We start from the raw sequence: 26969 nt of genomic DNA, 5'->3' as shown, positions 1-26969 counted from the left end.
CTATCCTTGGGATTTTGTCAGGCAAGAATATTGGAGTGAGTTGCCATGTCCTGGTTGCCATGCCCTCCTCCCGGATCTTCCCAATCCAGGGATCAAACCCCACCTTGTGGGGGGAGATGGGTAATAGTGACAGAAAGGCTCTACAACTTCATTCTACTCAGTTTGATGCCATTGTTGATGTTCAGTCTCTAAATTGTGTCTGACTCTTTGCAACCCCAGGAACTGCAACACGCCAGGTTTCCCTTCAATCCTGCTTTCCTTAAACGATGAGACTAAGAACCTTGAGGGCTTCCCAGGTGGCTCAGTGGCAAAAAATCTGACTGCCAGTACAGGAGACTTGGGTTTAATCCCTGGGTCAGGAAGAATCCCTGAAGAAAGCCATGGCAAACTACTCCAGTATTCTTGCCTGCATAATTCCACAGACAGAGGAGCCTGGTGTGCTGCAGCCCATGGTGTCACAAAGAGCTGGACACGACTTAAGGGCTAAACACAGTGACAACAAATAACCCTGAAGGAAAGGGAACTCTAGGGAGTGTGTGTGTGTGTGTGTTAGTCACTCAGTCTTGTCCGACTCTTTGCAATCCCATGGACTATAGCCCTCTCGGCTCCTCTATCCATGGAATTCTCCAGACAAGAATACTGGAATGAGTTGCCATCTCCTTTTCCCAAGGATCTTCCCAGGCAAGGGATCGAACTCCGGTCTCCCGCATTGCAGGCGGATTCTTTACCATCTGAACCACCCCCTGCACAGGGAGTGGGTAGAGGGAGGCAAATTCCTCAGGATTATCTCCTCATCATAGTGAAGACTTTGGTTAGCTGCTGACTTCCCGGGATTTTTCCTGACACTCTGATTTAAAATGCCAATTCCGATCCCACCATCCTGGTCCCACCTCCCTGTGCTTTTTGTTTATTTTCTGTAACTTTGATCTCCTAGCATATTAAAGAGTTGACCTATGTTGTGAATCATCTGGGCCTGCCCTCCCCACCTGATGAGAAGAAACTCTTTGAATCCCTAGATATTATGGGTTTTTTGTTGTTGCTGTTGTTCACTCCTCTCCCTAGATCATTGTGGTTCAATTTCTGTTTGCTCATAAACATTCCTTCTTCTGCTGCTGTAGGCACTGCCTGTATAGCCCGGGCCTGGAGCTACACCTTCGACAGCCTGACTGGGAACCACATCTCTCGGGGGTTAGAGGGAACTTTCTCCCTGTATATGCCCTACTACCTGGCCAAGTACCCAGACTTTTTCGCCCTGGGCCTGGTGCTGCTGCTCATGGGTGAGTCAGGGGTCAGAGTTAGGATGGGAAGAGTGCGATGTGAAAGGGAAGCTGGGTTGGGAAAGCCTCAGGGTTACTGAGTGGAGAGGGGATTAGCACTGGGAAGGAAGGTTTGGAATAAAAAAGAGAGGAAGGCAATTTCCCTACCCTTGGACTATTGAAAATTTGGGCTGGATCATTCTTTGAGGTAGAGGTAATAGGTGGCTCAGATAGTAAAGAATCTGCCTGCAATGCGGGAGACCAGGGTTCCATCCTTGAGTCCGGAAGATCCCCTGGAGAAGGGAATGGTTACACACTCCAGTATTCTTGCCTGGAGAATCCCACGGACAGAGGAGCCTGGTGGGCTACAGTCTATGGGGTCGCAAATAGTCGGACACGACTGAATGACTAACACTTTTGTTCTTTGGGGTTGGGGGCTGTCCTGGGCATTTCAGTATTTTTTTTTAATCATTTTTTGGGGAATTCCCTGGTGGTCCAGTGGTTAGGACTCTGTGCTTTCACTAATAAAGGTGCAGGTTCAATCCTTGATTGGGGAACTAAGATCCCACCTGGCAAGCGGGTCACCCCTCCCCCCCAAAAAAGATCATTGTTGAATATTGAGTAGCAACGCTGAACTTTATGTACTATATACCAATGATACCCAGCTCTCCAAACTGTATCAATCACAATGTTTCCAGACAGTGCCAAAAGTCCCTTGTGGGATAAAATTACCCCAGTTGAGAATCAAAGTTGTTTTTTTTCTTCCTGGCCGCACTGGGTCTTCTTGTGTGACCTTCAGGCTCTTCATTGCTGTGCTTAGGCTCAGCAGTTGCGGCATGGAACATGGGATCTTAGTCCCTGGACCAGAGATCAAACTTATATCCTCTGCAATGCAAGGCAGTTTCTCAACCTCTGCACCATTAGGGAAGTACCAAAGATTTTATAAAATTATTTTTTATTATTTTTTTACTTTATTATTTTATTGGAATATAACTATTTTACAATGTTGTGTTAGTTTCTGCTGGACATCATTGTGAATCAGCCATATGTACACATATATCTCCTTCCTTTTGAGCCTCCCTCCCACCCCACAAAGATTGTTTTTAACTGAGAGGAAACTTTTCCAGTTTACTGAGATATAATTGACATACAACACTGTATAAGTTTAAGATGATTTGATAGACATGTATATTGTGAGGTGATGGCCACAATAAGAAATTAACCACCTGAAAGTGTACAATTTGGTGGCACTCAGTACATTCTCAATGTTGTGTAACCATCACCTCCTTCCAGTTCCAAACATGTTCTTCACAACAAAAGGAAGCCCCATACCCACTGAGCAGTCACTGTCTGTCCACCACCCATAACCACCAGTCCTAGGCAAAAATGTGTTTACTTTCTATCTCTACGGATTTAGTTATTTATTTGGCCTCATCATGAGCATGCAGAACTTCCCCAACCAGAGATCAAACCTGTGCCCCCTGCCATGGAAACTTGGAGTATTAACCACTGGACTACCAGGGGAGTCCTGGATTTAGTTATTTGGAAAGTTTCATTTTCCAATTTTACCCCACAGGACTACTGGTTCTGGGAGTTCATGTGTTACCCCAGGTTAACAAAGTGTTCATGGGCATCAACATTTCGGTCCTCAGCTTCATCATCGTCTCTGGCTTCATTAAGGGAGACCTGCACAACTGGAAGCTCACGGAACAGGACTACCCATTGAACACATCTGAATCCAATGACATTTATAGGTTAGGAGGATGTCCTTGACCTTAGTAAAGTGTGGCGTGAGAAAGGGTACCCATCTGGGAATCTGGGGGTTGAAGAGATCTTGGGCTTCTTTGGTGGCTCAGATGATAAAGAATACACCTGCAGTGCAGGAGACCAGGGTTCAGTCCCTGGGTCTTCCTGATCCTCTGGAGAATAGAATGGCTAACTACTCCAGTATTCTTGCCTGGAATATTCCACAGACAGAGGAGCCTGGTGGGCTACAATCTGAGTTTGAAGTTGGACACAACTGAGAAACTAACCTAAAGAGATCCAGGTGGAGGGGGTCCTGGAGCCCAGGACTTGTCATATTAAGGGAGGAGTCCAGTATACATGGCTGAACACACCTCACCCACGTTCTTTCTTGTTTCTTCTCTCACCATAGCTTGGGCCCTCTGGGTTCTGGAGGGTTTGTGCCTTTTGGCCTTGATGGGATTCTCCGAGGAGCAGCTTTATGTTTCTACATGTTTATTGGTTTTGATTCCATTGTCACTACAGGTAACATGGTCACCCTGTGTCCCATCCAGGGTGTGGGCACGGATTGGGCTGCCCTTGGGCATAGGGGTTTCTTTTGGAGGTTCAACAGGAAAGCGGATTTTGTGCTTTCACTCTGGTGTGTTTCCTGACCCAGTATTTCCTCTAATCCTGCAGGGGAAAAAGCCCAAAATCCTCAGCGGTCCATCCCCATCAGCATCGTGGTCTCAGTCTTGATCTGCTTTGTGGCATATTTTGGTGTCTCAGCAGCGCTCACCCTCATGGTGCCCTACTACCAAATTCACCCTGACAGCCCCTTTCTACAGGCTTTTCTCCATGTTGGGTGGGGCCCTGCCAGATATGTCGTGGCTGTTGGCATCCTCTGTGCTCTTTCATCCAGGTCAGTGTCATGGCTTTCTCCTCGTTGACTGTCAGATGCTCGGGTATCCCAGCCCTTGGGATTGAGAGACAAGAGAGAAAGACACCTTACCCCGTGTAGACGAGGGAGCAGATGCCCTGGTCTCTCCTGCTTCTGCACGTTCTCACTCCTCTCTGTTTTCTTTTCCAGCCTCCTGAACACCATGTTTGCCATGTCTTGGTTGATCTACACAATGGCAGAGGACGGGCTCCTTTTCCGATTTCTTGCCCAGATCAACGCCCGTACACGCACTCACATCAAGGTTATCATGATTTCTGGAATCTTTGCAGGTAGATAAACAAAACCCACTGCCTTTGGATTATCTTCCTTGGCTTGCATATTTCCAGCTGTTTCTCACTCCATCCCCCCACCTTGTTTATGCCCTCCTTCTAGGGGTCTTGGCGTTACTCTTCCATTTCAGTGATCTGATGGATCTCATGTCACTTCGGTCCCTGCTTGCTAACTTGGTGGTCGATTTTTCTGTCCTTGTGCTCAGGTGAGACTCCACTCCACCCTGACTGGGGGTCTTTGACTTGTGGGGATTGATGGGGGCTAATCCTCTCTGCCTTCATGCTGCCTTCTAAATGTCCTGCTCTGCTTTTGTGGGAAAAAAAGATGGATTCGACTGTGTGATGTTGGGTGAGTAGGGACTGCTGTTCATGTTGCATCATACTTCTAATTCAGGTATCACTCAGACCAGAATTTAAGCAAGAACCAAAAAACAGAGGAAGAAAGTGAGATGGAGCTTGTAGTCAAAGAAAGGTCTTTGGACCCTGTACCTGAAGCCAACATCTCAAGGAATCTCAAGAGTCTGTGGTTCCCTGCCAGCACCATCCCCACCCGGACATCTGGCCAGATTGTCTATGGATGTGCCATAGTGCTTGGTGAGCATTGGGATCTGTCTCTGGCGGTATTCTGAAATTGACAAGATAAGGTGGGAATGTGTATTTCATCAGTTGAGGAATGCTGAAGGTATGATGAGCCTTCATGATGTGAGAAGTTTTGGGGAGGAGTGTGACCCAAGATCTTGACATCTTTGGCTTCTGGAGTCGAACCTGTTCTGTTCTCCTCCACCTTGACCCTTGTAGTTCTCCTGCTGATAATCCTGAGCCTGATCTTGTACCGGTGGCCCAGCCAGGTGTTCTCTGGAGACCCCGTGCTCACCACAGTGGCTGTGCTGCTGCTGCTGCTCATCACTGGGGTCACGGCCATCATCTGGAGGCAGCCCCAGGACCCCACTGCTCTTCACTTCAGGGTAGGTGACCTCATGTGCCCAAAGTGTCCACCTTGAGTGAAGGAGGTCTGCGTGCTTTAGGTCTAAGCTTCCTTTGCTGAACCAGGGAAGAAGGGGAGTTGCTGAAACCTATGGACCCTTCCCTGATCCACACTCAGTGCTTTACATGCACTAAGTAGCCACTGAACACACAGCCTGAATGGCACTGAACTTGTCCCACCCACATGGGATAGGGTCTCCCTTTCAGATGCCTAGGATGTGTTCAGGGATGAACTGACTCTGCCCACAGGTCCCTGCTCTGCCTTTCCTCCCACTGGTGAGCATCTTTGTGAACATTTACCTGATGGTGCACATGACTACTTGGACCTGGGTCCTATTTGGCATCTGGATGGGGATTGGTAAGTGACTTTCTGGAGTAAAGAGGCCTCTTGGATAAACGAACCCAATCTTCCTACCACCTCTCCCCTAAACTGTGTCAGATACCATGATAGGAGGTCTATTGGGCATTTATAAGTGAGGAGAGTGCCTGCTTTTACTTCTCACTGTCTCATTTCCCTACTAGGATTTGCCATATACTTTGGATATGGGATCCGACACAAGTTGGAGGAGAACACTGAGCAACACACTGGCCTCCACCTCCCAAATGCTGGACAAAAACATCCCTAGTGATGAATCATCTTAACCACAGGTGAGAGATGCTGTGTGGAATCCCTCCATGCACTGGAGGATCTGCTTTGAGAGGCACTGTGAGCCTCTATGGACTGTGAAGGCAGAATGCATTTATAGCTGTGTATTTATTGCTAGTGGACAAAGTGACTTTAATGCTGCAAATGCTGAAGGAAGCATTTAAAAGCATAATCAGTTAAGTTCAGTCGCTCAGTTGTGACTGACTCTTTGCGACCCCATGAATCGTAGCACGCCAGGCCTCCCTGTCATCACCAACTCCCGGAGTTCACTCAAATTCTTGTTCATCGAGTTGGGTAATACACACCCAGAAAAGAGAATTTTCATGAAAAATGTACAGAAATGTAACCAGAAACCAAAGGAAGAAATAAAATATTAACTTACACATAAGCAGTGTCCTTTTATGCCTGTTGTCAGTGAAAACACACAAATTGTCACAGGAGAAGGAAACACAGGTAACCATATGTGCAAGAGCTGTACTTCAGGGGGTTTCCCTGGCACTCCAGTGGTTAAGACTTGCCTTCTAATGCAGGGGGTGCCAGTTCGATCCCTGGTCGTGGGGCTAAGATCCCACATGCCTCACAACCAAAAATCAAAACATAAAGCAGAAGCAATAAAGACTTTAAAAATGGTCCACATTAAAAAAAAAAATTTTTTTTTTTTTTTTAAAAGAGTTGCACTTTAGGGAATTCCCTGGAGGTCCAGGATTTAGGACCCAGTGCTCTCACGGCCACGGCCAGGGTTCAATCCCTGGTTGGAGAACTCAGATCCTGCAAACTGTGCAGTGTGGCCAAAAAATAAGAAAAAAAACAAAACAAAACATAAATGCGAGTTTAAAAAAAGAGTTGCATTTTAAACATGAGAAAGCAGATGCATTGGAAGCAGAAGGAAAGAAGAGATACACTGTGCAAACAGTAACATAAGAAAGATGCATAGCCATATTAATATCAGATGAAAGAGATTTTAAGAAAAAGAGAATAATAATAGATAAATGGAATTATTTTACTGAGAAAGAGAAATGGTCATTTTCATCTTCTCCCCCAGCTTTACTGAGACATATATCACACTGTGTAATAAGCACTTTACTTTTCTGTCACAGACTATTAGAGTTAGATAGTAGAGTTGATGAGGAAAAGTTCTTTAATTGGAAAATAAAAACCCTGCATTGCCAGAGGTGAGGAAAGAGGGTGGGAAGTAATGATTGGTTGATGAATGGTTACGGTTGTGTGAAAATTGTTCAAGCATGTCCGACTCTTTGCAACCCCATGGGCTATACAGTCCATGGAATTCTCCAGGCCAGAATACTGGAGTGGGTAGCCTTTCCCTTCTCCAGGGGATCTTCTTATCCCAGGGATCGAACCCAGGTCTCTTGTATTGCAGGCAGATTCTTTACCAGCTGAGCCACAGGGAAGACCATGGTTATGGCTGGGTGGAACTAAAAGATAGGAAGCGAAACTAGAGAAGTAAAAATAAAAAGACGTTACTGAAGAAAATAATGCTTGAAACAGATTATGGACATGGAGGACATTGATTATTATGAAGTACCCAACTATTTGTGGGAAGGAGCAGCTGCAGTAGAGAGAAAGAGGGATGGAGGTAAAGAAATTAAGCAGCAAAGTTGTTAAATGAGTTTTTAAAAAAATAGATAGAAGAGGATGAACAGAATTAGGAAAATCCTGCAAGTTCACTGTCCTGCAAGTCTACTGAAATACAGGCTGGGAAACAATGGAGACTGAAACTGTCGGGTTAAACTTTGATGGAAGAGGCTGACATCACCTGATCGTTGTTCTTCCCTTACCGCTGGGGGACAACCAGATACCCCGTGTTAGCCAGTGTGCTGCAACAGACAACACAGAACACCGCCCGGAACACAGTCCTGATGAAAAGCTGAATCAGAATGTCCTCAAGCCTCTAGATCAACTACAGCTCATCGTGAACATAAGGGATAGATTCACAGTTTGAGTAAAAACACAATCAGCCAAAACCAGGATGTTGATAATTCCCCAGGGCAGAAAAATGATCCAGTATTTATACCAATTAAATAGTATGACCAATAGCCATAAAAAGGAATGCATTTGACTCAGTTCTAATGAGGTGGATGGACATACAGCCTTTAATACAGAGTGCAGTAAGTTAGAAAGAGCAGAACAAATATCCTACATTAACACATATATATAAAATCTAGAAAGATGGTGGTACTGAGGAACCTATCTGTAGGGCAGCAATAGAGATGCAGACATAGAGAACAGACTTGTGGGCACAGTGGGGGAAGGAGAGGGTGGGACGAATTGAGAGAGGAGCATTGAAACATATCCATTACCAGGTGTAAAACAGATTGCTAATGGGAAGTTGGTCTATAACCCAGGGAGCTCAGACCCAGTGCTCTGTGACAACCTAGAGGGGTGGATGGGGTGGGAGGTGGGAGAGGAGGCCCAAGAGGGAGGGGACATACGTGTACCTATGGCTGATTCATGGCAATGTATGGTGGAAACGAATAAGTCATTGTAAAGCAATTATCCTCCAATTAAATTTTTTTTTAAAAAGGTGTGTGAAATGGATTCCAGATAAACTGTCTCCAGTACCCCCTGTTGTTAAAGTGGGAGTGCTCTTTCCTTCTAAGTCTCTGATGCCTATTTTAGTTCCTGACACATAGTCGTCTCTATGGCAACGTTAAATGCGTGAACGCTGTCCACTACTTCCTTTACCTGGCCACACATTTTATGCAGTAGCAACATCATATTGTGGAAACAGTTAAACTTGGCTGCTCTTGGAACAGAAAAACGTCCCCCCCTTTATCCTCAGGTTTTTTGACTGGAGCCTGCAAAAAAGACACAGAAAAGGCAAATTATTAGGAGGAAGGATTATATACAGGAGACAACAAAAGTATAACTTGCTAAATGATTAAAGCTACAGGCTTCTGTACCTAACTTAGTAGAGGGGTGTAGGGAGAAAGGGTTTTATGGGAAGAACAAATGGGTTTCTTTGGGAAAAACAAATAAATTAAGAAACCAGAGATGAGACGCTTTGTAATTTTGTTTGTCTCTGCAGGTATGAGTGGTCTTTCCAGTTTCGTCAGGATAGAAAACTCCAAGAGAGTGAAATTTTTAAAAAATGTAAATGTCTCTGTTTTTAATTGGAGGATAATTGCCTTACAACTTTGTGTAGGTTTCTGCCATACATCTGCATGAATCAGCCCTGGGTAGGCATGTGTCCTCTCCCTCTTAAACCTCCCTCCCACCTCCCACCCCATCCCACCCCTCTAGGAATCACAGAGCATCAGGTCTGAGCTCCCTGCGTCATACGGCAAATTTCCACTGGCCACCTGCTTTACACATGATCACGTGTATGTCTCCATGCTACTCTCTCAATGCGTCCCACCCTCTCCTTCCCCCACTGTGTCCACAATTATTGCCCTAGTTCTACTCACCGTCCTTCTCTTGGGCACAGCCTGTCCCCAGAGAGGGACTTTCTGGCAGCCATACTTACCAGAACTTTCTGCTTTGAGTCTGATAAGGGAGGCTCCGAGAAAGATTTTTCTGCATCCGTTGCATCTCCAATGTCTTCTTTTATTATTTTTTTTTATGTGTGTGTAATAAAGTTTTATTAAAGCATAAAAGAGATAGAAAAAGCTTCTGACATAGACTTCAGAAGCGGGCAGAAACAGTGCCCCCCTGCACGTCTTTAGCCAGATGTTATATAGCTACTAGCAGGCTGCTAATTAGAGAAAGGGAATTCTCAAAACTCAAAGACTAGTACCAGGCCCTCACCCACAACATGCATTTTGAGATAACATTGGCACAAGGCGAGCTGTCCTGGGCCATAAAATGATTGACATGAATCTTGAAGAAAGGCAGGTTTCCAAGTAAATATATAGTTTCATTAACATAGATTAGGAGAACAAGGTATGAGCAAAACATACTGGTTTGTTGAGCCCCTAATTGACTTGGAGAAAGACAGAGTCTGGGGTAAATACATAGTTCTTCAACATGGCTTAAGACAAACATTTCCATAAGAAAAACGCATTGGTTAGCTCAAAGTTTGATACAAGTTCAGGTAGAACCAGGTGTCATCATGGCAACACAGAATTTTAAGAGGAACCTCCTTTTAATTTTGTATAGAGAAGGGGAAAAGAGGGACACTTGTAGTTTCTTTCCTCCTGCCACTGAAGAAAGAGACATCTCAATCCCTGGGTTGGGACGATCCCCTGGAGAAGGAACTGTCAACCCACTCCAATATTCTTGCCTGGAGAATCCCATGGACAGAGGAGCCTGGCAGGCTAAAGTCCATAGGGTCACAAAGAGTCAGATGTGACTGAGCAACTAATGCACACAAATTGCTTCTATTAAGAATAATCATATTTTGGTAGAGTAATCCTTTTTTTTCTTTTTTTAACTTTTATTTTATTTTTTAACTTTACAATATTGTATTGGTTTTGCCATATATTGAAATGAATCTGCCACAGGTATACATGTGTTCCCCATCCTGAACCCTTCTCCCTCCTCCCTTCCCATACCATCCCTCTGGGTCGTCCCAGTGCACCAGCCCCGAGCATCCAGTATCGTGCATCGAACCTGGACTCGTGACTCGTTTCATATATGATATTATACATATTTCAATGCCATTATCCCAGATCATCCCACCCTCTCCCTCTCTCACAGAGTCCAAAAGACTGTTCTATACATCAGTGTCTCTTTTGCTGTCTCATATACAGGGTTATGTTACCATCTTTCTAAATTCCATATATATGCGTTAGTATACTGTATTGGTGTCTTTGTGGCTTACTTCGCTCTGTATAATAGGCTCCAGTTTCGTCCACCTCATTAGAACTGATTCAAATGTATTCTTTTTAATGGCTGAGTAATACTCCATTGTGTATATGTACCATAGCTTTCATATCCATTCATCTGCTGATGGACATCTAGGTTTCTTCCAGGTCCTGGTTATTATAAACAGTGCTGTGATTAACATTGGGGTACACGTGTCTCTTTCAATTCTGGTTTTCTCAGTGTGTATGCCCAGCAGTGGGATTGCTGGATCATAAGGCAGTTCTATTTCCAGTTTTTTAAGGAATCTCCACACTGTTCTTCACAGTGGCTGTACTAGTTTGCATCCCCACCAACAGTGTAAGAGGGTTCCCTTTTCTCCACACCCCCTCTAGCATTTATTGCTTGTAGACTTTTGGATCACAGCCATTCTGACTGGCATGAAATGGTACCTCATAGTGGTTTTGATTTGCATTTCTCTGATAATGAGTGATGTTGAGCATCTTTTCATGTGTTTGTTAGCCATCTGTATGTCTTCTTTGGAGAAATGTCTATTTAGTTCTTTGGCCCATTCATTGATTTACTAAATTAATTGATTTACTAATCAATGAATATAGTAAAGTTGCAGGATATAAAATCAACACACAGAAATCCCTTGCATTCCTATACACTAATAATGAGAAAATAGAAAGAGAAATTAAGGAAACAATTCCATTCACCATTGCAATGAAAAGAATAAAATACTTAGGAATATATCTACCTAAAGAAACAAAAGACCTATATATAGAAAACTATAAAACACTGATGAAAGAAATCAAAGAAGACACTAATAGATGGAGAAATATACCATGTTCATGGATTGGAAGAATCAATATACTGAAAATGAGTATACTACACAAAGCAATTTATAGATTCAATGCAATCCCTATCAAGCTACCAATGGTATTCTTCACAGAGTTAGAACAAATAATTTCACAATTTGTATGGAAATACAAAAAACCTCGAATAGCCAAAGCCATCTTGAGAAAGAAGAATGGAACTGGAGGAATCAACCTGCTTGACTTCAGACTATACTACAAAGCCACAGTTATCAAGACAGTATGGTACTGGCACAAAAACAGAAATATAGATCAATGGAACACAATAGAAAGCCCAGAGATAAATCCATGCACCTATGGACACCTTATCTTTGACAAAGGAGGCAAGAATATACAATGGATTAAATATAATCTCTTTAACAAGTGGTGCTGGGAAAACTGGTCAACCACTTGTAAAAGAATGAAACTAGAACACTTTCTAACACCATACACAAAAATAAACTCAAAATGGATTAAAGATCTAAATGTAAGACCAGAAACTATAAAGCTCCTAGAGGAGAACATAGGCAAAACACTCTCTGACGTACATCACAGCAGGATCCTCTATGACCCACCTCCCAGAATATTGGAAATAAAAGCAAAAATAAACAAATGGGACCTAATTAAACTTAAAAGCTTTTGCACAACAAAGGAAACTATAAGCAAGGTGAAAAGACAGCCTTCAGAATGGGAGAAAATAATAGCAAATGAAGCAACTGACAAATAACTAATCTCAAAAATATACAAGCAACTCCTACAGCTCAATTCCAGAAAAATAAATGACCCAATCAAATAAATGGGCCAATGTCTTCTTTTAAAGTAATCCTCCTGACTACTGAGCCTGTGCTCTACAGCCCCTGTGCCACAGCTGAAGCCTGTGACCCTAGGGTCCGTGCTCCCCAACAAGAGAAGCCTGAGCAAGGCGGCTAGAGAGCAGCACCCACACCACCCCCCATCACTGCAAATGGAGAAAGCCCCCGCAGCATGAAGACCCTTCCCAGCCAACAAGAAACACAGACGTGGCTCAGATGGTAAAGACTCCGCCTGCAATGCAGGAGACCCTGGTGCAAACACAGGGTTTGGGAAGATTCCCTGGAGAAGGAAATGGCTACCCACTCCAGTGTTCTTGCCTGAAGAATCCCATGGACAAGAGGAGCCTGTGGGCTACAGTCCATGGACTCACAAAGAGTCAGACAGGACTGAGACACTGCTTTTTTTAACCAACTTTGGGGATTCAAGTGCGTCTTCACTCAATGAACTAAAACTTTCTGGAATAGGTAAGCCACTTCATTTCATCTTGTGTGGCTGTTTTTTTTTTTTTAATTTACAATATTGTAAATCAACTATACTTCAATGTTAAAAAAAAAAAAAAGTTAATGTGAGAGTCAGTCAAGCATTTATGTCTCCTTTTGCTCCCTGGTAGCTCAGTTGGTAAAGAATCACTTGTAATGCAGGAGACCCCGGTTCAATTCCTGGATCAGGCAGATCCTCTGGACAAGGGATAGGCTACCCACTCCAGCATTCTTGGGTTTCCCTTGTGATTCAGCTGGTTAAGAATGCGCCTGCAATGCAGGAGACCTGGATTCAGTCTCTGGGTTGGGAAGATCCCCTTGAGAAGAAAAAGGCTACCCACTCCAGTATTCTGCCCTGGAGAATTCCATGGACTGCATAGTCCATGGGGTCGCAAAGAGTAGGACACAACTGAGAGACTTGCACTTCACTTTACTGGTTTGTGCCCAGTGTTTTAGCATGTGGGTCACTTGACTTGGGTCAGAATCTAGTCACCACTTCACTATCATCCTCCAAAACTGCAACATTCCCCTCTCACTCTTGGGCTTTCCTTCCAGGAGGAGCAGAGCTCCTAATCTCTTACACCATTTTCCTTCTCTGTCTCTGTGCTCAGCTCTCCCAGCAAACATAGCTCCCTGAAGAAGCAGATCAAGTCACATCCCCTTTACCCTCTTCCATCCTTTTGTGCAAGGCTGGGTGCACGTGAGAGGCTGGTTCCATGTTTGTGTTGCTTGAATTAACATCAGAGTCTTTAAGCTCCCCTTCTTCTGGTTGGGGTCCAGCTGGACTTGTGTGTCCCTCCACACTGGAGTGTCTCAGGTCATGTATAGACAGTGGGTATCCAGCAAGAGGACTGGGAGGGAGCAGGGTTGTAAGTCGGGTCCCAAGTCTTACAGCCCACACGTCTCATGGTCCTTTATGATCAAATGAGTTCAAGTGTCCATGGAAAGAATCAATAAACAATCTAACAGGAATAAAAGTGTTTTATTTGAGCCAAGCTGAGCACTATAGCCTGGGAGGCAACCACTTAAATAACTCTGAAGAACTGCTCTGGTTTTCTTTCTTTCTTTCTTTCTTTTTTTTTTTTTTGGCCCCGCTGCATGGCATGAAGAAGGAGGGGAGGGTGGAGGGTCCTTAGTTCTCAAACCGGGGACTGAACCCATGCCCACTGCAGTGGAAGCACAGAGTACTGCCAGGGAATTCTCAGAAGTGTCCCACTGAAGCATGGTTTCCAGAACAGTCTTATGCCTCATCCAGAGAATATACTCACACACGACAGGGTGTACTCCTTCAAGGTTTCAAAAGAGACAGACTTAGGACATAGACAGCAAGACAGCAGGACTCTGATGTCTGGGAAGGGAAACTTATCTTGGAGGAAATGTTAGCATGGATGTCATGAGAAGGGAGTTACTCATCCTTATCTTCAAAACAGATGTTCTTTACCTCAGTGGTTAAAGCAAATGAGCTGTGAGGGTTAGACAGGCTGTTTAGTTCACACACAATTCAGGGTGAACCATGGATAAGTCAAAATCACTTCCCCATTCCTCAACATGTGAACATCTTCTCCATCACAAGCAGGTAAAATCTTAGAACATTCTGATCCAGCAATTCTACCTCTGAAGATGTACCCAGAGAATTGAAAGCACACTTGGGGAGAGATATTTGAACAACCATGTTCATAACACATTATTCACAATAGTTAAATCATGAAAGCAACCCTAGTGTCCATTGACCAAAGAATAAGTAAACCAAATATGGTATGTACCAATAATAAAGTATTATTCAGTATTTAAAAAGAAGGGAAGAGACTTCCCTGGTGGTTCAGTGGTTAAGAATCTGCCTTGAAAGGCAGGGGATGTGGGTTCATCCACTGGTCAGGAAACTAAGATCCTACATGCCATAGAGGAAGTCTGAGAGTTGCAACTAAATGAAGCCTGCCCACTGCAACAAAGACCCAGCACAGCCAAAATTTTTAAAAATGTTCTTTTAAAGAAGGAAATATAAGCTACAATGCAGCTGACCTTGTGGACATTGTACTAAGTAAAAGAATCGTGACAAAAAACGACAAAAGCTATTTGATCCCATTTAAATGAAGTACCTGGAGCGGTCATATTTATAGAGAGAGAAAGTAGTAGTGGTTTCCAGGAACTGGGAAAGAAGAAAGGGGAAATTTTGTTGAATGGGTAGAGTTTCAGTTTTGCCAGATGAAAAAAGTCCTGGAGTTTGGTTGCACAAAATGTGAAATACTTAACACGACTGAACTGCACACTTAAAGATGGTTAAAATGGTAAATTTTATGTACTATATATTACACAATAAAAAAAATTCAGAATCACCCCCCACCCTGAGGGTAACAACAGAAGAGTCAAGAGCTGATAACAACATTGCAGAAACTCCCCTCTGGCCCAGCCCCATCTCCACCCCAACAACCCAAGGGTGAGGACTGTCTTCTGTGCTCAGGACTCCCCGCTTCAGTTCTTGGAGATGTCTCAGCTCCAGCCCTGCATGGCTTAACCTCAGCCTCCCTGACTGACCCAGTTCTCCAGGCTCTGCTCCAAGGATCCAGTAAGTCTCCGGTCACCGTCTTCTGTAGGAGACTGGGCGCTAAGTTCACATCCTCCCAAAGAGACCTCTGCAACCCCAGAGTGCAGGGGGTTAGCCCGGCTCCAGCCTGAGGGAAGAGAGACCAGTTTTTAGTTGAAAGGAGGAAGAGCTGAGAATTCTTGTGTTTGTGAGTGAATGGGTAGGGGTCGGGATTTGGATCAAGTCTGGAGGTTGGGAAACTCTTCTTAGACTGATGTTCAAACAATATGAAAGAATACCTTTAGGATAGGGGGAAGGGGTATAGCTAGTGACTTTGGGATGGACATGCACACACTGCTATATGTGGTTAAAATGAATAACCAACAAGGATCCACTGTACAGCACAGGGAACTCTGCTCAGTGTTATGTGGCAGCCTGGATGGGAGGGGAGTTTGGGAGAGAATTAATACATCTATATGTGTGGCTGAATCCCTTTGCTGCCTACCTGAAACTATCACAACATTATTAATCGGCTATAATGCAAAATAAAAAGGTTAAATTACTCTTAAAAAAAAGATTACTTTTATCTAGGGTTTCCATTATGTGAATCTGATCTCAGTCTCCTGTATACTGTTGGCCCTCCAAATCTATGGGTTCCTCAACTGCAGATATTGGGGCAACCGTATCAACATGAAAAATTATGGATTTTGGTAAGTGTGGAGGACAACTGTGTGGTAACTTATATTAAGTCAGTTTTGGGTTTGCTACATCTAGGAACTCTGTGATGCTGGCTCTGTTGTTTATCATTGGCAGCAATTTCTTTAATGGTTGTAAAATACACATGGCATAAATTAACCATCTTAATGATTTTAAGTATGCAGTGGGGGAAGGAGGGGGGGTGGAAAGTTGAGAAAGCAACACTGACATGTATACACTGTCATGTGTGAAATAGATAGCTAATGGAAAGCTGCTGTATATCATGGGGAGCCCAGTCTGATGCTCTGTGATGATCTAGAGGGGTGGGATGGGGGGATGGGAGGGAAGGTCAAGAGGGAAAGGAACACATATATAGTTACAGCTGATTCCTTTTGTTGTGTGGCAGAAACCAACACAACATTGTAAAGCAATTATCCTCCAATTAAAAAACTTTTTGAGTACACAGTTCACTATGCTAAGTATGTTTACATCGTTGTGCAGCCAATCTCTAGACCATTTTTCATCTTGTAAAACTAAAACTTTGTCCCCACTTTACAATAACTCTCCACTTCCCCCTTCATCCCAGCCCCTGGAAGATCACCTTTCTGCTTTCTGTCTCTATAATTGGATAACTCTCGGAGGTTCATAGATGTGAAATCATGCAGTATTTGTCTTCTTGTTACTGGTTTAGGTTACTTAACATAATATCCTCAGGTTTCCTCCACCTTGTAGTACACATCAGAATTTCCTGTCTTTTTAAGGCTGCATAATATTTCACTGTATATACAGACCACACTGTGTTTATCCATTCTTTGTGGAAGGACATTTGGGTTGCTTCCAACTTTCAGCTATTGTGATAATTCTCTTTTGAATATGTGTGTACAAATATTTCTTTGAGAATCTCTGTTCTGTTATTTTGGGTATACACCCATAGGGTGAATGGATCATATATTAAATCAATCCACTTTTAGCTTTTGGGGAAATTATCATACTTTGTCCATAGCAGATGCACCATTTAACATGCACAAGGATTCATCTGCAGAACATAAAAAAGAGGAAAACGGAGATCTGGAGAAGTAAATGAGTTCTTCAAAGCCATAGGAGTGGTGAGAAAGCCAACATTCTAATAATATTCTCCTGGGTTCATAATCCTTGCTCTTTTTTTAAAATATAAATTTATTTATTTTAATTGGAGGCTAATTACTTTACAGTATTATATTGGTTTTGCCATACATCAACATGAATCCGCCATGGGTGTATACGGATGACCCAGAGGGATCGTACAGAGAGGGAGGTGGGAGGGGGTTTCAGGATGGGGAACACGTTGTAATCCTTGCTCTTAACCCAAATGCTGAGCTTGAGCTTAAGAGCATGGGAAGAGAGAGCCCCCTGAAGGTAACTTGTGGTCACTGGGTCATCCTAGCCCCGCAGAACAGTATAGTGAGGCAACATTTCAGGCCTCAAAGGAGCAGGAAACAGAGTCCTGTCATTTCTGATTCAGAATGAAGGTTAGTTGCCCCCCCTCCAGGCAGTTGTGAGACCTCTCTGGTTTGATGCTTTGACTGAGCTGGGCTAGAGTCTGTTCCTCCTACAAATTCCATATTCTTCTGTCCCAAAGCAGAGTTCCTATTTCATGTCACTCTGCAAGCAATGAAGCAGAAAGCTATTAGGTTTCAGGATCCTTGCTGAAGAAATGTATGGAGTCTGAGCTCTTTGATTACCAAGCTCCTAAAAGAGTCATTTCACACATATCAAAGAGGGAAGGGAATAATGATGATAGCAATTTTCCCTGTGTTATACAGGACAGGAGGGCAAAGATGTTAGGTAGTTTGTGAAAACTCAGAAAAATTTATATGTTCCAGAGCTGGATTTGAACCAGCAGAGCTGGTTGATTTCAATTAAAAAAAATATATTCTCACCCGCTCATTCATTCATGCCTGCTCAGTCACTCAGTCATGTCTGACTCTTTGTGACCTCATGGATGGTAGCCCACCAGGCTCCTCTGTCCATGGAACTTTCCAGGAAAAGAATACTGGAGTATGTTGCTATTTCTTCCTCAGGGCATCTTCCCAATGCAGGGTGAACCTATGTCTCCTGCGTCTCCTGCATTGGCAGGCGGAATCCTTACCACTGAACCACCTGGGAAGCCCCTCTTCTTATGCACTCAACTTATACCAGTTAATTACCTACTGTGTGTCAACACTGCATTTGAATCTTTGGCTTCTCAAGAAGTAGGAAACCTTTCTTTCTAGGTTTTTTGGCTGGTTTAATAATTAAGCTGACATGAGACAAATTAATAAATTTAATTTGTTGTGTTTTGAGAGCCCCATAAAAACTTGAGGCTCAAGAGAGTCAGCCAGTGGAGGCTCATATGTACCATTAGTTTAACAGAATGAGGTAAGGATCTGGGGCTTCAAAAGGGAGGACATCCATAGGGTGATGGGAAGAGCAAGTGCTTGGTGAAAAAATGTTTGCCACTCCAGGCAGGGAAGTCTTTCTGAGGTTATAAGTTCTCTCTGGTAATACCTATTTTCTTGCCATAGGTCCACTAATCTAATTATTTTGAGACTTAAGGGAGAGACAAATCAGGAAAGGAGTACGTCAAGGCTGTATATTGTCACCCTGCTTATTTAGCTTATATGCAGAGTACATCATGCAAAATGCTGGGCTGGATGAAGCACAAGCTGGAATCAAGATTGCGGGACAAGTATTAATAACCTCAGATATGCAGATGACACCACCTTTATGGCAGAAAGCAAAGAGGAACTAAAGAGCCTCTTGATGAAGGTGAAAGAGGAGAATGAAAAATCTGCCTTAAAACTCAAACATTCATGGCACCCGATCCTATCACTTCATGGCAAATAGATGGGGAAACAGTGGAAACAGTGACAGACTTTATTTTGGGGGGCTCCAAAATCACTGCAGATGGTGGATGCAGCCATGAAATTAAATGATGCTTGCTCCTTGGAAGAAAAACTGTGACAAACCTAGGCAGTGTATTAAAAAGCAGAGACATTACTTTGCCAACAAAGGTCCGTCTAGTCAAAGCTATGGTTTTTCCAGTAGTCATGTATGGTTGTGAGAGTTGGACTATAAAGAAAGCTGAGTGCTGAATAACTGATGCTTTTGAACTGTGGTGTTGAGGAAGACTATTGAGAGTCCCTTGGACTGCAAGGAGATCAAACCAGTCCATCCTAAATGAAATCAGTCCTAAATATTCATTGGAAGGACAGATGCTGAAGCTGAAACTCCAATACTTTGGCCACCTGATGCGAAGAACTGACTCATTGGAAAAGACCCTGATGCTGGGAAAGATTTAAGGCAGGAGGAGAAGGGGACGACAGAGGATGAGATGGTTAGATGGCATCACTGACTCAATGGACACGAGTTTGAGTAAGCTCCGGGAGTTGGTGGTGGACAGGGAAGCCCAGTGTGCTGCAGTCCCTGGGCTCACAAAGAATCGGACACAACTGAGCAACTGAACTGAAATGAAATGAACTGAAGGGAGAGACAAGGAGCTTCTCCTGAGTCTGCTGGGTCTTAACGGCCTTCAACTCAAAACAGTCTACCTGCCAAAGAGGCACATTTGGGCAGAGATAATCCACTTTATCTCACTTCTCTTCAAGCAACCCTTCCAGTAATTTTGAATCATATTAAAAGATGTATTTATGTTTAAGAAACAAAAGCTCAGAGACAGAGAACTTACCCAGTGTGTCCTTTTACCACCTGCTCCACATCAGTCCATTATTCCATGGAATTGGATTCCCAGGGTCAAGGGCAGATGGAACCGTTTTTTTTTTTTAATTGAAGTAAAGCTGTTTACAGTGTTGTATTAATTTATACTGTACAGCAAAGTGATTCAGTGATACATATATATACATTCTTTTTCATATTCTTTTCCATTATGCTTTATCACAGGATATCGAAAAGAGTTTCCTGGGCTACACAGTAGGACCTGTTGTTTAGGATGGACATGCTTAATGACCTTGTGTCTTGCATTCTCAGCAGATCGTAGCCTCCTCAACTCCATCTAGGATGCTGCGTCAGTATGTTCACCAACTTGGTCAGAAGCTGGTCCGCAGGTGGCGGCTGGAGCCCAGAGAGGAGACTGAGAGTCCTGTGGCTCATTTGAACACCCTGCAGATGGTGATCTTGGGTGTGGCCAACACCCTGGGAGCTGGCATATACATCGTGGCTGGTATAGTGGCCAAATACATAACTGGACCAGCGATTGCCATCTCCTTCTTGGTGGCCGCCCTGCCTTGTGTGATGTGTGCTCTCTGCTACACTGAGTTATGGGCCAGAGTACCACGCTCCGGTTCTGTGTATCTCTACAGCTTGTCACCATGGGACAACTGCGCGCATTCATCACTGGCTGGAACCTCATCCTGACCTTACTCATTGGTGAGGTGATGGGGCGGAGGGGCATGGGGAGGAAGGCCTGGGACTTAAGATCAGGAAACTAGGAGAGAGGAGGATTGGGGTCTTCTCTCATTCACAAGCACTTTGTTATCTACCTCGTGGGTGAGGTGGATAATAGTGGCAGGAAAATTCCACTTCATTCTACTCAGCTCTATCCTGTTTTCCTTAAATGATATACCAAGAATTCAAAGGACAGGAAACTGTAGGGAGTGGGTTGCATGTCCCACAGGCTCATCCCTTCACCATATTGAAGCCTCTGCTCAGCTGTTGTCTTCGTGGGATTTTCCTTTACCACTAGATATAAAATTTCCACCCTCATCTCCCAGCCTCCCTGGTCCCACTTTCCTGTGTTCTTTTCTTGCATAACATTGATCTCCTAATTATATCAAATAGTGACCTATTTTGTGAGTTATCTGGGTCTGCTCTTCCCACTCCAAGAGAAGCTCTTTGAGATTAGGTATTTTGTCTTTCTTTTTTTTAATACATCCCATGACACATAGTCAAGAATCAATTTATGCTTGTTACTGAGTATTCCTTCTGCCTCTGCAGCCACTGCCAGTTTGTCCAAAGTGTGGAGCATCACCTTTGACAGTCTAATTAGAAACCACATCTCTCAGGCATTAAAGGAGACTTTCTCTCCGTATATGCCCTCTTTCCTGGCCACGTTCCCAGACTTTGTCGCTCTGGCCCTGTTGCTGGTGATGATTGGTGAGAAGGGGACAGAGACAGTATGAGAAGAGTGGGATGTGGAGCAGGAGCTGGGGAGGGAAAGGCTTGGGTGGCAGAATGAGGGGGGTTAGGACTAGAAACAAAGGTGCCAGGAGGGGAGAACATAACTGTTATTTTTATCCTTGGCACCATTGACAATTTGGGCTGGATTATTCTTGGTGTGGGGGGGCTGTCCTGTGCATTATACGGTTTTTAAGAAACCATTTTCAGGTGTTCAGTAGCATCCCTGGACTTTACTCACTAGATACCAGTGACACCCATCCCCTCAAAAAGCTGTGACAATCAGAAAGTCTCCAGACAGAGCCAACTGCTTGGGGAACAAAATCACCCCTGCTCAGAATCTTTTACTTAGACCAACAAGTTTCTTCCTCTGCATTGAGACCAAAAGTAATTTTTTTTTCAATTTAAAGGAAATTCTCATAGCATAAAATTAAAAATTTTATTATTCTCTCCCAGCTTTATTCAGATCTATATGACATCCAGCACTGTATAAGTTTAAGGTATACAACCTGATGATTTCATAGACATGTATTGTGAGATAAAAAATCAACCATCTGAAAGTGTACAATTCAGTGGCTCTTAGTACATTCACCATGTTGTGCAACCATCGCCTCCATCTACTTCCAAACATGTTCATCTCCTCAAAGGAAAGACTGCTTCCTGTACCCACTGAGCAGTCACTATCCGTCCACCACCTCGCCGCAGTCTGCCAATTATCCACCTCTAGCAACCATTGTCTACTTTCTCTATATATAGTTTTTATTTTATTTTTTTAGTGTTTCATATTCCTTTTTTTCCCATAGGAGTAACACTTCTGGGACCTCATATGTCACCCCTGATTATCAAAGTGTTCACAGGCATCAAATTTTTTGTTCCAATCTTCACGATCATCTCTGGCTTTATTAAGGGAGACCTGCACAACTGGCAGCTCACAGAACAGGACTATAGACTGAACACATCCGGATCCAGTGACATCTATAGGTTAGGACGCTATGACCCTTGGCCAGAGTAATGCTTGTGAAGTGGGGGAGGGGGCAGTGCTGAGCTGGGAATACGGTAGGGACTAGAGAGATCTGGGCTGGTGAAGCCACATGATCAGATGATGGGGGTGCTGGAGCCCAGGACTTGTGGTATGAAGGGAGGAATCCAGTAGAGACAGCTGAGCACATCCCATCCATGTTCTTTCTCATTCCTTCTCTCACCATAGCTTGGGCCCTCTCAGTGGTGGAGGGTTTGTGCCCTTGGGCTTTAATGGGATTCTCCGAGGAGCAGCTTTATGTTTCTACCCATGTTTTGCTCTTGAAGCCGTGGTTGCTACAGGTAACATGGTCATTATGTGTCCCATCTGGGGCTTGGGCACAATTTCAACTGCCCTTTGGCACAGGGGTTGGTAGATGGTTAGCCTGCTTTGGAAGATGCAAGAGGAAAGGGGATTTTTTTTTTTTTTTTCCTTTCATACCAGTGTGTTTTCCTCACCCAAGACTTCTACTCACCATGCAGGGAGAGAAGCCCGAAATCCTCAGCATTCCATCCCCTTGAGCATGATGATCTCCATCTCTGTCGGCTTTTTGACATATTTTGGAGTCTCAGCAGCACTCAGCCTCATGGTGCCCTACTACCAGATTCATCATTACAATCCTTTACCGCAGGCCTTTCTCCAAATCGGGTGGGCTCCTGCCAGCTACATCATGGCTGTTCTTTTCCTGTGTTCTTTTTTATACAGGTCAGTGCCATGGTTTTCTCCCTGTCTACTGTCTGGTTTTCAGGTGTTCCAGCCCTTGAGATTGACAGACAAGCGAGAAGACACCTTACCCCATGAAGACAAGAGAGGAGATGCCCTAGTCTATCCCTCTTCTCCACGTCTCCACACGTGTTTCTATTTTGTTTTCCAGCCTTCTGTTTAGCATATTTTTCATGTCTTGGTTCACCTGTGCAATGGCTAAGGATGGGCTCCTTTTCCGGGGCCTTGCCCAGATCCATGCCCACACAAGCACCCCCATCATGGCCATCATGTCTTCTGGAAGTCTTGCAGGTGAGTAAACAAAACCCACTCTTTCTCCAACCAATTTACTTAACTTGGATTTTTCTAGTGGTTTCTCACCCCCTTCTCTACCTTGCTCCTGTCCTCATTCTAGCCATCAAGGTGTTACTCTTGGACCTTGGTCATATTGTGGAACTCATGTTAACTGGGATCATGCTTGCTTACACCCTTGCGACTTTTTCTGTGCTTGTTCTCAGATAAGAGTCCCCTATACCTTGGCTGGGGGTCTTGGACCCCTGGGGGTGGATAGAGAGGTAATCCCCTTCTGGTTTCATGCTGCCTTCTATATGTCCTGTCCTTCATAAGGCAGGAAAGAGACAAATAAACTGTCTGATGTTGGATTAGTAGGGACTGTTGTTATTATTGCCTTAATACCTCTATCCAGGTACCAGCTAGACCTGAATGAGAAAACAGAGGAGGAAGTTGAGATGGAGACTAAAGTTGAAGAATATCCTCTGAACTCTGTACCTGAAACAGGAACCTCAAACATCCTAAAGACTCTGTGGTTCCCTACCAGCACCACCCCCACCTGGAAATCTGGCCAGATTGTCTAGGGGTGTACCTTCCTGCTCTGTGAGCAGTGGGATTTCTCTTTGGTTGCATTCTAAAACTGACAGGATAGGGTGGAATTCTGTGTCTTTGTCAGCTGAGGAGGAATCTTGGAAATATGATAGCCATTCCTGATGTGGGGAGCCTGGGGAGGGGTGTGGCCCAAGGTCCTGACATCTTTGTCTTCTGGGTCCAGGCCATTCTCCTCCATCTTGACCCTTGCAGTTCTCCTGCTGATCATCCTGAGCCTGATCCTGGCCCAGTGGCCCAGTTAGTTGTTCTCCTGAGACCCCGTGCTCACAACAGTGGCTGTGCTGCTGCTGCTGCTCATCACTGGGGTCACGGTCATCATCTGGAGGCAGCGCCAGAGCCCCTCTCCTCTTCACTTCAAGGTAGGTGATCTTACGTGCTGAAAATATCCACCTGAGTGAATAAAGTCACATGCTTTGAGGTCTAAAATCCTTCAATGGACAAGGAATTGAGGGGAGCTGCTACAACCAGTGGACTTGTCCCTGATCCACACTCAGTGTTTAAAAATCCAGTCTCATGGAAGCAACCTAGATGTCCATCAGCAGATGAATGGATAAGAAAGCTATGGTACATATACACAATGGAGTATTACTCAGCCATTAAAAAGAATTCATTTGAATCAGTTCTAATGAGGTGGATGAAACTGGAGCCTATTATACAGAGTGAAGTAAGTCAGAAGGAAAAATACTACTACAGTATACTAACGCATATATATGGAATTTAGAAAGATGGTAACAATAACCCTGTGTACGAGATAGCAAAAGAGATACTGATGTATAGAACAGTCTTATGGACTCTATGGGAGAGGGAGAGGGTGGGAAGATTTGGGAGAATGGCATTGAAACATGTAAAATATCATGTATGAAACGAGATGCCAGTCCAGGTTTGATGCACGATACTGGATGCTTGGGGCTAGAGCACTGGGACGACCCAGAGGGATGGTATGGGGAGGGAGGAGGGAGGAGGGTTCAGGATGGGGAACACATGTATACCGGTGGCGGATTCATTTTGATATTTGGCAAAACTAATTCAATTACGTAAAGTTTAAAAAAAAAAAAAATCCAGTCTCAGTAGGGACTTAACACATGGGCTGAGGACTAGTGTTCTTGCCTACATGGGGTAGGGTCTCCCTTTCAGACGTCTGGGCTGTGCTCAGGGATGAACTGACTCTGCCCACAGGCCCCTGCTCTGCCTGTCCTCCCACTGGTGAGCATCTTTGTGAATGTTTACTTGATGATGCAGTTAACCCCTGCAACATGGGCCCAATGTGGAGTCTGGAATGCCATTGGTAAGTTGCCTTCTGGGCTAAAGAGGCCTCTTGGGTGACTGAACCACTTCCTTTTACTTCATCCCCAAACTGCGTCAGATGCCATAATAGGAGGCCTTTTATGACTTAGTGACTAAAGAACAACTGGGCATTTGTAAGTGAGTAGAGCACCTAATTTCCCTTCTCACTGTCTCATTTCCCTACTAGGATCTGTTATATACTTTGGATACGGGATCTGACACAGCCTGGAGGAAAACAATGAGCAATAACCACCAGCCTCCACCTCCCAAACTCTTTACAAAAACATCCCCGGTCCTGAGTCATCTTAACCACAGGAAACAGCTGCTGTGTGGAATCCCTCCACACACTTGAGAGTCTGTTGGTTCATGGGACACTGTGAGCCTTGATACAGTATGAACACAGCATGCACTTATAGCTGTGTATTCATTGACAGAAGATAAAATGACTTTAAAGTTGTATAAATTAAAAATATACATACAGAAAAGTCCATGTTTCATAAGCATACAACAAGATAAAAGTTCACAAAACAATGTACGAGAATATAAGCAGGAACTGGAGGAAGAAATAAAATATCAATTAGCACATAAAAATCTCCTCCTTGTGCCTATTTCCAGCAAGAGGAAAGAAATTCACATAGGAAAGAAACTCAATCAGTGTATTGTGTCATGGGTTGCACTTTATGGAGGAGGGAATGGCAACTCACTCCAGTATTCTTGCCTGGGAAATCATATGGACAGAGGAGCCTGGTGGGCTACAGGCCATGGGGTCACAGAAGAGTCAAACATGACTTAGTGAGTAAACAACAATGAGTCCACAATAACGAAAGACAATACCTTGGGGCTTCCCTTGGGGGCTCAGTGGTAAAGAGTCCACCTGCCAATTCAGGAGACATGGGTCCAATCCCTGATCCAGGAAGATCCCACATGCCGTGGAGCAACTAAGCTGGTGCACCAACTACTGAGCCTGTGCTCTAGAGCCTGGGAACCACAAGGAAAGGCACCGCAATGAGAAGCCTAGACACTGCCACTAAAGAGTAACCCCTGCTCACCACAACTAGAGAAAAGCCTGCACAGCAAAAAAGACCTGCCACAGCCAAAAAGAAATAAGTGAAAAAATTTTTTTTAAAGAATTGCATTTTAAATATGAGGATGCAAATGTGTCAGAAATAAAAGGAAAGGAGTGTATACATTGTGTCAACCACAATATGAGAAAGCTAGGCTAGCTATTTACTATAAAAATGGACTTTGATGAAATGAGAATAATAATAAAGTGGATCACTTCGTAATGCGAAAGAGAAATGATCATTTGTATCTTTTCCCCTAGCTTTATTAAGGTGTAGTGTAACATGGTATAAATGGTCTTTTTTCTTTTCTTTTCTGTAGGAGACTCTTAGAGGTATGCAATAGAGTTGATGAGGAAAAGTTCTTAAAAAAAAAAAAACCTGCATTTCCAGTGGTGGAAGAAGTGGGTGGGAAGTAATGGTTAGTTGATAAATAGTTGGTTGGGATTAAAAGGTAGTAATTGAGACTGAACAGACAAAAGTCTTCCCTGGCGGTCCAGTGGTTAAGAATCTGCCTTCCAAAGCAAGGGATACAGGTTTGATCCCTGGTTGGGGAACTAAGATCCTACAAGCCATGCAGTATGCCCCCGCCCCCCCAAAAAGGTACATACCTTAATTTTAAAATACTTTATTGCTAAGAAATTCTAACCATTATCTGACAACTCAGGGTTGCCATGAACCTTCAATTTGCAAAAAAATGCAGTATCTGTGAAGCATAGTAAAATTATATATGCCTGCACCTGTGTATGTATACATATAAAAATAAGTATAATTAATATGCATAAGATATGTGTATATAATATATGTATTAAAATATATGTGTTCATTCTTTACCTAAATTCAATGTATCTGGCTGTCTTGTAATATTATTTGCTAAATCTCTCA

General features: G+C 43.8%; 2 protein-coding genes across 17 annotated transcripts in view; both read left to right on the top strand.

Annotated features, from left to right (window-relative positions):
* Positions 1-6226, top strand: part of LOC109572792 (cationic amino acid transporter 3-like) — a 21089-nt gene extending 14863 nt beyond the window's left edge. For 12 of the 16 annotated variants that reach the window (XM_070771647.1, XM_070771654.1, XM_019979896.2 and 9 more), the window contains 10 exons: positions 1119-1277; positions 2833-3010; positions 3412-3524; positions 3678-3900; positions 4069-4208; positions 4312-4414; positions 4603-4802; positions 5007-5173; positions 5442-5550; positions 5715-6226. In XM_070771647.1, the coding sequence (XP_070627748.1) occupies positions 1119-1277; positions 2833-3010; positions 3412-3524; positions 3678-3900; positions 4069-4208; positions 4312-4414; positions 4603-4802; positions 5007-5173; positions 5442-5550; positions 5715-5818 (1496 nt within the window). In that variant the 3' untranslated portion in view covers positions 5819-6226. The remainder of the gene's footprint in view (positions 1-1118; positions 1278-2832; positions 3011-3411; positions 3525-3677; positions 3901-4068; positions 4209-4311; positions 4415-4602; positions 4803-5006; positions 5174-5441; positions 5551-5714) is intronic. The other 4 variants (XM_070771656.1, XM_070771657.1, XM_070771658.1 and 1 more) reach the window with 2 other exon arrangements.
* Positions 5825-26969, top strand: LOC109572793 (cationic amino acid transporter 3-like). The gene is given in 13 exon segments (XM_070771663.1): positions 5825-5840; positions 15861-15979; positions 19971-20301; positions 20304-20369; positions 20937-21095; positions 21920-22097; positions 22324-22436; positions 22617-22839; positions 23009-23148; positions 23252-23354; positions 23543-24098; positions 24916-25024; positions 25211-26969. Coding segments are annotated over 9 exon segments (1452 nt in total). The 5' UTR covers positions 5825-5840; positions 15861-15979; positions 19971-20000; the 3' UTR covers positions 23712-24098; positions 24916-25024; positions 25211-26969.

Source organism: Bos indicus, chromosome 18 (genome assembly GCF_029378745.1).
Source record: "Bos indicus isolate NIAB-ARS_2022 breed Sahiwal x Tharparkar chromosome 18, NIAB-ARS_B.indTharparkar_mat_pri_1.0, whole genome shotgun sequence".
Classification (NCBI taxonomy): Eukaryota; Metazoa; Chordata; class Mammalia; order Artiodactyla; family Bovidae; genus Bos; species Bos indicus.
This window is presented reverse-complemented; position numbering and strand designations above follow the sequence as displayed.